The sequence below is a fragment of the Silene latifolia genome, chromosome 2 (assembly GCF_048544455.1).
Source record: "Silene latifolia isolate original U9 population chromosome 2, ASM4854445v1, whole genome shotgun sequence".
NCBI lineage: Eukaryota > Viridiplantae > Streptophyta > Magnoliopsida > Caryophyllales > Caryophyllaceae > Silene > Silene latifolia.
In genome coordinates this window covers 77,053,830-77,064,508 of record NC_133527.1, presented here as the reverse complement: position 1 = coordinate 77,064,508, position 10,679 = coordinate 77,053,830, and the positions used below count along the sequence as shown (strand labels likewise).

Genomic DNA, 10,679 nt, shown 5'->3' with positions numbered 1-10,679 from the left:
ATGCATAGACAAAAGGAAAATATGGAAGGTTATTTAAAATAGATGAACTATTACTCTTGAACGTTGAAACAATTGGAGTTAAATTTGTGTGGTTGGATCAGTTTGGCAAGCGTAAGGGTATGGAGTAGTAGTATGGACCCAAGAAGAGCAATGAATCTAGTAATCTAGGTAGCTGATAGCTGGAGTAGTAGTAGATGGGCAGAGAAAGTCAAGGAAAGTGAAAGAAGAAGAAGTAGAAAATGGAGTTTGAAAGCATTAAAAAGTACCTAGAGAAACAAGGCAAAGAAGTCGAAGCCACAAAAATCGACAAACTTCCCTACAAATTATTCGACCCCTTTATAGTCCATGGTCTCCAGGTCACTCTCATTGAACCTGGTCGCATCCTTTGCACCTTCAAAGTTCCTCCTCGTCTCCTGGTACCTTCAATTTCAATTTCAATTTATCTAATTAATTAGGGTTTTATTATTCATTTGATTCATTTGAGTTTGAACTACAGAACACTGCAAATACTTTACATGGAGGTGCGATTGCTTCGCTCGTTGATTTGATTGGATCCGCTGTTATTTTTACTGTTGGTGCTCCTTCTACTGGCGTTTCTGTTGAAATTAATGTCTCCTACCTTGATGCTGCCATACTTAATGTACTTTTCCTCCTTTTCTCTTTAATTACCATTAATTAATTAATTAATTAATTAATTAATTAATTATTTCATTCAATCAATGGAGCTGCTGCGTATATTGTGGTGATACAGGAGGAAATCGAAATAGAAGCCAAGGTTTTACGTGTTGGCAAATCAATTGGTGTTGTTAGCGTAGAGTTGAGGAAAAAAGCTAATGGCAAGATGGTTGCGCAGGGACGTCATACCAAGTATCTTCCCGTAACCAGCAAACTTTAGTCTGTCTATTTTAACTCAGAATGCATGATCTCTTGCTCAAGTGAATAAAGCGTTTCGACATCATGATGAGTGATTTTCTTCATGTAATTTGTTCTTGTTGTTCAAATGATTGATGCATATATCTTTATAAATATGTGTGTAGTGTCGCATTCATCAACATAGATGGTATCTTCCCAAAAATAATAGCCTTTAATATGTGACAAAGAGTATCAAGCGTTTTTTTTTTTTTTTTTTTTTTTTTTTTTTTTTTTTTTTTTTTTAATGCTTGGACAAACAAACATGCACAATTGGAGTCAGGGTGATTGTTTTGTTTCAGTTTATATCAAATGTCTCCTAGAGATAATTGAATCACATGGTTAGTCTGATTTTCTGATTGAAGAGAATTACTACTTCCCGATGATGCTTGTTTCAGATGTTTGTTTATGCAGCCTCTAGGATTTCAACAGCATCTTCCCAATTTATACCACCTCTAATTGTTCTCCTTCCACCTCCTCCATCTGCCTTTCTCATCATAGCCACAAATTCTCCGTAGTCTATTTGCCCATCCTGAACCACATCATTTACATATTAAAGCTAGTCAGATGGTGCTTGTTTGACCGTTTGGTGAAGAACTTGACAATTCTAAGTTTGAAAATCGCTTCATCAAATACGAAAACAATGGGTTTTGATCCATGTACTGATAATAAGATTATCCCGTGCTTTTGCTAATATTTTACTCCAACACTATGCCGCCTACATTTTGACACGACACGACTTGACTCGACACTTACTTTTAGGCCAAAAATATGAATATTCTCAACATGTTAATGGATTTTGAGACGAAACTTACATCATCTAGATCAATCTCTTTGATCATTTCCTCGAGGTTAAGGGCACTCAGCCCGAGTTCTTTGCATGCTTGTTGAAGCTCATCAATGGTTATATACCCACTTCCATCTTTATCAAAGTAGGAAAATGCTGATGCTAAATTCTCCTCTCTATCCACCTTGTTTAGGTGCAGGGTAGCTGCGAGAAATTCTCCATAGTCTAAGGTTCCATTTTCATCAACATCTGCCTGACATAAGAAAATTCATGTTTGAATTAGTAATGGTTTAGTTGAAGAAATATCCATGCTTTTGTATTAATATATTATGTTCCTTACTGCATTCATGAGATCTACAATTTCTGACTCTCTTATCTTGGAGTCGACCCGCTGTAGGCCGTCTCTCAATTCTTCAAATGTTATAGATCCACTTTGATCTTTGTCTATTTTCTTAAACAGCTCCTTCAATCCACCAATTTCTTCTTCAGACAGTCTCTCTGCAATGACCTGCAGACGTGTGGTCAGATTTTCTAGAATATAATCATCACAAATTGTAGTAGTTTAGGACGTCTCATCAGTAAATTTACCCATTGACAGTATGTCCATCTTAGAAAAAACATTGATAAGTATAATCCTGTAAGTAATTTTATTTTGACAACATGATTTATAATGACGACGGTCATATTTGAGCTGAGTAACTCTACTTAAATATGTCCATTTTCATTATAATAAAATGATTGTGTCAAAGTAAATGTGAATGATAACATAAATACAAGTATTTTTATAATTTAGCTTTGGGTTACTCTCCTATTGAGTCACTCTACTATGATTGGACTGTCTCATACTAGAGCAGTTGTAATATTACGACAGTGTAAAAAAGCTTGGGCCTATGGTGGCACAAAGGGGGTGGATAAATGCAACCGTAGTTTTGGATTGGGAACACACAATTTGTTTATGAAGACATTAATTAAGCCATCTGTGCATCGAAAGTGTGTATTGCTATCCTTGTAAACCATATAATGCTAAAAACTTGCTACTTGAACCATATGAAGTTTCAGAAAGTGTATATCTTTATGTAGTTAATAATTTAGAAAAATGTCTTTACCCTGCAAGCCATCTTCTTTAGCTTGTTCATGGCTGAAAATTGTTTGAGGCGCGATAAAACAGCAGAATCAAGAGGTTTGTCTGGCACACTAGTCTCATCAACTATCCATGGATGACCTGTTAGAAAAAACAGCTTATGTTACTGACGAGACTCTTAATAAGAATATAACATTCTGATGTGTGAGCTTATAAGATGAGTCTTAGGTGTATTACACAACACTTGATAAGCTGTGAGTCTCTTCTTGGGATTCCTTTCAAGCATCTTTCTAATTAGATCTTTTGCACCATCTGATATATTTGGCCATGGTTGGGTTTCAAAATCTAGCTTTCCTTTCAGTACTTGCTTGAAGATTCCGGCATCAGTTTCTGAAATGAAAGTTCACAACAACATTTTCTAGTCAGCAGTTCTATTATGTGAAAACAAATTTAAAGATGCACTATTATGTACGAAGTATCATCTAATAACAACTTCATTTTGCTTTCAATACATGGTTAAGCCAACCCCTTACTTCGCGGTTGGTGGTAAGTGGTAACCTTTTGAGACATTGAGTAAATGTTCCTGTTAGAATATGGTGAATTTGTCATGAGTCATTCACAAAGGTTTTAGACAATCATGGACCTAGAAAATGTGTTTAAAACATTTATATCATGCCTGTGGATGGAGTGATTTGGAGAAAAAAGGGCGACAGAAGAAGGAAAAAAGACATATTTTCTGCTTGGAAGGAAATGGAGAGGAGATCGGTAAAGGGCCTATTTTGTTTCTATAGTTATATTCTCAGAACAAGTGTTTGTTCTTGGTACATCTCTGATTGCTATAAATGACACAATTTTGCTCCGACTTACCTGCCCAGAAAGGTGGAACTCCACAGAGCAATATGTAAAGTATGACCCCTGCACTCCAAACATCAGCTTCTGGCCCGTAGAGCTTTAACAACACTTCCGGTGCAACATAGAATGGACTCCCTACAACATCTGAGAATGTATCTCCTGAAAATAGAAAACAGCACCAAGGGTAAGTTCCAGAGCTTTTCTCATCCTTTCTTTCTACATTTGGTGTTTGGTGTTTGGTGTCTTAATTATAATGTGACTATCACATTTGTCGCAAAAAATAGTCGCTTCCTCCAAAGGATATTGACCTGGATATACCCAAACACAATATGATACTGTATGATTTCAATGATCCGGCACGATACTGGCCTAAGTGACTCGATTGCCCTACTCTAGGAAACGAACAACATTGTATATGAAAGGTTATCGTGACCCTTGGATGCAAGTGTCGGTTGTAAGACCATCTCGTATAAATGTTTCTGGGAAGAAATAATTCAAACAAAAGGAGAGCATGAGGAAGGCAATACCTGGCTGATAGAATACAGAGAGGCCAAAGTCAATACTTTGAAGGGGAGAATCCCCGTCAATGCTCTTAAATAAGAAATTCTCTGGCTTGAGATCTCTATGAATAACCCCCAACGAATGACAAGCTTCAACAACCCCAACAATGGTGCTCATCAACTTTGCTGCCTCCCGCTCATTATACTGCCCTTTAGCTACAATCCGATCAAACAACTCCCCACCTTGACACAACTCCATAACCAAGTGAACATGAGTGGAGTCCTCATAAGCACCCTTTATAGTCACCACATTCCGGCATTCAGCTAAATGGTGCATTATCTGTATTTCTCTCCAAACATCGTCACAGTCGTCTCGACACAAGAGCTTCCTCTTGGGTATCGATTTGCAGGCATATTCGAGTCCAGTGGAAATCTCTGTGCATAAATAGGTGGTTCCGTATTGGCCTTGCCCGAGGATTTTGCCAAGGGTGTAAAGATCATTAAGGTAGGGTGTCTCATAGGGGAGAACAGAGGTGGGTTTTGAGAATTTAACAGAGGTGGTTTTGGTGATTGTCATGGTGTTTTGGTGGATGAGAAAGAGTTGAGAAATAGGAGATGGAGAGTTGAAGAGAGAATAGAGGGAAGAGTTGTACCAGTCATGGTTTGAAAATGTTAATAATACACCAAGTTGTGGTATGTTTGTTGGAGCTTTGTCAGAAGTTTTTAAGTGGGGTACTTGTCGTTTTGGGCTACTAGTATAATATACTCCGTAGTACATCATAGAATGATGAAAGTTTCTAACGTATACCCCGGTTTACCATACGAGTTGGTCACTTTAACATGGGCTATTTTCGTCTTAATCAATAAGACGTGGTTTAAAAACATTTTATTGTCAGATGTGACTACTTTTTGAAAAACAAAGTTACCAAGAAGCCGTAACACTAGCTAAACCATGTTTTATTGATTACCGTGTCTTTTATTTGTGGGATCTTTTTTTTTTCTTTTCCGTTAATGCTACAAAAAAATGGGGAATAGTGGTTGGGGACTTGGGGTGAAAAATTTCGAGAATTGGTTTATGTAGGTTCAGAAATAAAGTCGTGTCATAGAGCGGTTTTATTTTGTTCCCCAATAAAATATTCACACGTTTTTATTTTTTTTCGGTACAAGAGTCGCTATATGAAATGTGACTTTGCTATTAGATCTTATGTGAACTCATTCTCTACATATAGTTTAACCTCGACCCTGAAGCTGATTGGCAATTTTTTTTTTTTTTTGTTAGCATTAAAAAGCCAAAACGTTTGCACCCGTAATTCCATTCATTTACTCCATAGATGAAGTTGGCAAGTAGCTCCTAACGTTATTGAATGAATGAATCAACTTGTACTCCGTATTAGGTAAACATGTTTAAGCAAGTACCAGATTATTAGGCTGAGGAATTTTCAACCTTGGTTTATTCACTAATTCTCACTTCATATGGTCTATTTCGTCTCAAGGCTTTATACTAACCTTATGTGATCATTTTTATGGTTAGATGTGACTAGGGGTGTTAATGAGCCGAGACAGCTCGCGAGCTACTCGAGATCGGCTCGGTCAAAGCTCGGTCAAAGCTCGGCTCGTACGAGCTCGGCTCGGGCTCGGACTCGGCTCGAGAGCTTAACGAGTCAAGCCGAGCAAAGGCTGGCTCGACTCGAAAAGCTCATGAGCGGAAATTTAATTTGTTTGATTACATAAGATATTACTGATACTTTATAAAAATATTTTATCATAATTATATTTTTGTATCACACATATCAAATGTCACGCTGATTTGCCAAATATTTTTACTTATAACCCTTGAGCCTTGTTATTGAAAATATCGAAAGAAAAAAATAAAAAAATAAACAGTTTTATATAGGCTCGATTTGGGCTCGAGTTTGGCTCGAGCTCGCGTTAAAGCTCGCAAGCTTTATAACGAGCACATTTTTTTCAAGCTCGGGTAAGCTCGAGATCGGCTCGAGCTCGAGTTTTAGTTCTTGAGCACAAGCCGAGCAAGGCCAAGCTCGGGCTCGGCTCGGCTCGTTAGCACCCCTAGATGTGACAATTATAAATCCCATCTGAAGCCTTCAGATGAAATAGTTCGTCTGAAAAGAGACCTTTTGCTGTTAATTATACTTTCGTAAACATGATTTTGTTGAATACGGAGAATATAATAATAGTCACCATGTCATACCCTAAGATGGAGAACAAGCTACAATAATAGTCTCACGTTTTTGCTCAGGAAGATGCTCTATCATGCCTACTGCGCTCTAAAAAAGTTGCTTCTTTAACCACGTGAGTTTTTTGTTTTTGTTTTTTTGTACGGATTCAGAAAATATCTACTCTTATTTGTGACCGTCACAAGTTATAACATTTTACAATTCCTTTCCTTTTTAACATTATTTAAATTGGTTGTGAGAGGCGCTGAGGCGGCGTAAGTTGTGACTGTTTACATGTAAAAATTCGTGTTATGAAAATGCAATGGTAAAGGATGATTGATTATTGACAACAACAAAATATTGTACCATAAATTTAGTTACATCCGGTGTAAAAAGTTCAACCACATGATTAATATTTTGTTGTTGTTGTAAACCGGAATGTCTATCGACAACAACAATGTATAATTCCCTCGTCGTGTGTGCTTTTACGATGGGGTATTCGGTTAGCCAAAGAGTTTGTTCCAATTTCATGGACAAGTATCGAATCCCTGACTAAACTCTTCTTACCATGTTGTCCTAAAAGCTGGATGTTTAAAAAAAGAAATTATGGTTGGCTTAATCATACGACAGCATAATATTTAATTTATCTCTGTCTCTTGCCATTGCCATTTAATTAGTTGTTCAATTCTCCATGTTTATAGAACAGAGATGTCATTTCAGGAAAAATACAATCTATAATTAGATTGACAAAACCCACATAAACTTTTCCTAACCTAATTTCAACTATGAGAGAAAAGGTTGTAACAACAGAAATTATTTTCTTATAAACTTTTTTCTCCACACATTTCTATCTAGAATTATAAGAGCTTTTTCTCTTACCAACAATTTTTTCTATCTTTTCTCCCACCTCGCCGTCCTCAGGACGACGAGATATTTGAAAAGAATAATCAATTTCATAATTTGTTTATTCAATTTCAAATAAAATTATTACAATCGCAAAACAATGACAGAACCATTTCATTTGCTACAAATTAACATAATATCAGCTCGGGACCTTGCACCCGTATGTGGACCAATGAGTACGTATGCTATTGGGTGGGTTGACCCGGAAAGAAAACAAACGACTCGTGTTGATCACAAGGGGAACAATTGCCCCGAATGGAACGACAAGTTTGTTTTCCGTGTCACACCCGGGTTCCTTAAATCTGAAGCAACCACATTTGTTGTTGAGATATACACCCAAGCATGGCTCCGTGACGTTGTTGTCGGGTCAGTTCGGGTTTCAATCGCTAGTCTCATACCCACCCCCAACCCGAAAGGCACAGCCCGACGAGCAGTGGCCCTCCAAATTCGACGACCGTCAGGGCGTCCACAAGGGATCCTCAATGTGGGTGTTAGCGTCATGGACGGGACCTTAAGAAGCATGCCGCTCTCGGGGCTCGATGTGCCTGAGTCTCGACCCAAGCCCGACCCACCACAAGGCGCAATGCGCAGAGTCAAGAGCGAGCGCTCATGGACCGCGGCCGACGTGGACGAGCATCGGCCAAGTCCTACTCCCGGGCCAATGCACGAGACGAACGGGCCCATGACCCGGCCCGCATCGTCGCTCGGCGGTTCCTTATGTACCGACGTGGGCCCTTCCCCGTCTGTTGTGGCGGCCGCGGTGGCCAAGGGGCTATATTTGCCGGCCTCGGTGGCGAAAGCCGCCGCCCATGGCCGGCGTGGGAAGAAAAACGAGGACGCTGAAAGCTCAATCCTGCAATGGGAAGACGAGCAAAGCGAGGAAGGCGTAATGTCAAAGATTGAAAGGTGGAAAACAGAGTTGCACCATCCAATGACAATGTATGGTAAAGATAGTGGAGTTAACGGGTCAGGTCTCCGACATAATAAACGCGTTCATCGACGATCGAAGACCGAAAGTGGGAAATTGTTTAGGTGTTTTGGTAAGGTATGTGGGTTTGAGTTCACTATAGTTTGTGGTGGCGACCATAAGAAGGATAGGCATGACAAGGATAATGGGAGTATTATTTTGTAATGCCATATACATACTTTACTCCAAATTCACTAGTTATCTAATATCGTTGGGTATGTGTGATTTATAGAGTCAAATCATCTCAACATTCCATCTTTTATAACCATGTTTTTTTCGTTTTTCTATGTTTGATTGGGTAAATGATATGGGGTTGTAATGGCATCATTTCAATATTGTTTGTAGTATGTAACAAATAGTTCAAGAACATTAATGGAGATAAATGGAGGTGAAACGGGGTTGTACACATGCAATTAATGGAACTATATTCACTTTGTTAGAAAAAAAAATTGGGGTTTCTATGGAAGAAACTATTATTTTTGCTTGCAATGTATACGATATTGGTAGGAGAATTACTAGGTGTCGTTAAATAGTAGAGTTAACTACCAAATTAACAATTTATAAACCTTAGTTTGACTCTACTAACTCCTAACTAAAACAATAGTAAAGTGGAAGTAAGGGTCGAACTCAAGGGAAGGAAGTTAAGCTAAAGACTTGACTTTTAGACTATTAACCAACTATTAAACCAACACTAATGACTAATTGATAGAATATTAGATTAGTAAATATATGTAATTATTTACCTAATATTTAGTTACCTAACTTAGATTATTTGTATAGGTAATTCTTCCCTAATTTGTAGCTAACCTAGCTAACAACCTACTGTATATATGCTTTGCTATGCAGTCAATAATAATCACCGATTATATTCCTTTATGGTATCAGGAACCCTAATCGATCAACCAACTGCTTCCGCTTCCTCTCCACTATCCGACCTCACGTCACAAAAATGGCACCAGATGCGAAATCTCAATTTCATCCGGCGCTCGCCGTAAATAACATCACCAATCACATCCCCGTCAAACTAGGGATGGACAACGATCAATACCCGTTGTGGGTGGCGCTATTTACGAATCATGCGAAGTCTAATCGTGTTCTCCACCACATCGTCACCCCTAAGGTACCTCCAAAGGCGCCTAGCACGGCTGATGAACAGGAATTATGGGAAACACTCGACGCGACGGTCCTCCAGTGGATCTACTCTACCATCACTACCGAACTCTTAGAAACTATCATCGAGGCCGAGTCCACTGCTAAAGAGGCATGGGATCGTCTCGCTGATATCTTTCAAGATAACAAAAATTCTCGTGCTGTAACTCTTGAGCAAGAGTTTTCGCACATCAACATGGCGGATTTCTCCTCCGTCTCTGCCTATTGCCAACGATTAAAATCTTTGGCGGACCAATTGAAAAATGTCGGCGCACCCGTGTCAGATAGTCGACTTGTTCTTCAATTGGTCTCTGGTTTGTCTCCGGCGTATAAGAGTGTTGGGACGATTATTCGTCAAAAAGATCCTCTACCGGCCTTCTATCGAGCGCGCTCTATGCTAACTCTCGAAGAAGCCAGCCTCGCCAAGCAAGCTGCTACAGGCGAAACAGAGGCCTTGTACTCTCGAGGCTCTGTCGACACGGATGCTGGTGGTCCATCCTCCAAAGCTGCTGCGAATGGGAAAGGCAATCGTGGCCAGGGTGGTGGTAAGAAGAAGAGCAACAAAGGTGGGAAAGGCAAGGGCTCCTCGTCTCAGGAATCCTCTGTTCCGTCTCCTGCTGCGAATGCTCCAACTACACCGGCGCAATGGAATGGCGGGTATGGGCCGTGGCAGTGGCCTCCCTCTCCTTGGGGCTACCCACCGTGTCCATACCCCTCCGGTCCATGGGTCAGACCATCTTATGGTCCACGAAGCCAGCAAGGTATTCTAGGACCAAGGCCGAACCAGGCTTATGCTGCTACGGGTTCGATGCCTACTCAAACGGACATCGAGGCTGCGATGTACACGTTGGGACTCACGCCTCCTGAGCCGTGGGTCATGGACACCGGTGCTACGTCTCATATGACGTCGGATCAAGGTACTCTCTCGTCTTTTATTAATTCGAGTTTTCCTAATGGTATAATTGTTGGAAATGGCCAGTCAATTCCAATTAAAGGATACGGACAAACTTCCCTACCCACACCACATCAACCTTTGATTTTGAAAAACGTGTTATATGCCCCCGCCTTAGTTAAAAATCTAATTTCCGTTAGAAAATTCACCACCGATAACAAGGTCACCGTTGAATTTGACCCATTTGGTTTTTGTGTGAAGGACTTGCGGACGGGGAATCGTCTCATGAGGTGTAATAGTCGGGGAGATCTCTATCCTATTTCTACCACTACAAAATCCAATGCACCCATTTCAGCCGCTCCATCAACATATGCAGCCTTAGCTCCGTCTACTTGGCATAGTCGTTTGGGTCATCCCGGTGATCCAATTTTCCATATTATTAGGCAAAATAAATTGATTGATTGT

The 10,679-nt window shown here is 39.8% G+C and overlaps 3 protein-coding genes across 3 annotated transcripts; 2 read left to right on the top strand and 1 right to left on the bottom strand.

Moving 5' to 3' along the window:
• Positions 1-1,099, top strand: LOC141642814 (uncharacterized). The gene is made up of 3 exons (XM_074451757.1): positions 1-416; positions 497-640; positions 752-1,099. Exons 1-3 carry the CDS (start codon positions 240-242, stop codon positions 893-895), a joined length of 465 nt encoding a protein of 154 aa, XP_074307858.1. The 5' UTR covers positions 1-239; the 3' UTR covers positions 896-1,099.
• A 98-nt stretch (positions 1,100-1,197) lies between these two features.
• Positions 1,198-4,818, bottom strand: LOC141642812 (calcium-dependent protein kinase SK5-like). Its single transcript, XM_074451755.1, has 7 exons — positions 4,157-4,818; positions 3,645-3,788; positions 3,015-3,167; positions 2,803-2,918; positions 2,037-2,204; positions 1,725-1,949; positions 1,198-1,441 (listed from the first exon to the last, which is right to left on the bottom strand). The coding sequence occupies exons 1-7, from the start codon at positions 4,704-4,706 to the stop codon at positions 1,316-1,318; spliced, it is 1,482 nt and encodes a 493-aa protein (XP_074307856.1). The 5' UTR covers positions 4,707-4,818; the 3' UTR covers positions 1,198-1,315.
• Positions 4,819-7,170: 2,352 nt separating this feature from the next.
• LOC141642813 (uncharacterized) lies at positions 7,171-8,660 on the top strand. The gene has a single exon (XM_074451756.1). The coding sequence runs from the start codon at positions 7,307-7,309 to the stop codon at positions 8,336-8,338; it is 1,032 nt and encodes a 343-aa protein (XP_074307857.1). The 5' UTR covers positions 7,171-7,306; the 3' UTR covers positions 8,339-8,660.
• The last annotated feature ends 2,019 nt before the right edge of the window (positions 8,661-10,679 follow it).

Excerpts from the sequence above, each read along its gene's own strand:
- LOC141642814 (XM_074451757.1), top strand. The coding sequence starts at position 240 with ATGGAGTTTGAAAGCATTAAAAAGTACCTAGAGAAACAAGGCAAAGAA. Across the intron at positions 417-496 it reads AAGTTCCTCCTCGTCTCCTG|AACACTGCAAATACTTTACA; the intron begins GTACCTTCAATT and ends TTTGAACTACAG. Across the intron at positions 641-751 it reads TTGATGCTGCCATACTTAAT|GAGGAAATCGAAATAGAAGC; the intron begins GTACTTTTCCTC and ends GTGGTGATACAG.
- LOC141642812 (XM_074451755.1), bottom strand. The coding sequence starts at position 4,706 with ATGACAATCACCAAAACCACCTCTGTTAAATTCTCAAAACCCACCTCT. Across the intron at positions 3,789-4,156 it reads CTCTGTATTCTATCAGCCAG|GAGATACATTCTCAGATGTT; the intron begins GTATTGCCTTCC and ends TTCTATTTTCAG. Across the intron at positions 2,919-3,014 it reads CACAGCTTATCAAGTGTTGT|GTCATCCATGGATAGTTGAT; the intron begins GTAATACACCTA and ends TTTTTCTAACAG.
- LOC141642813 (XM_074451756.1), top strand. The coding sequence starts at position 7,307 with ATGACAGAACCATTTCATTTGCTACAAATTAACATAATATCAGCTCGG.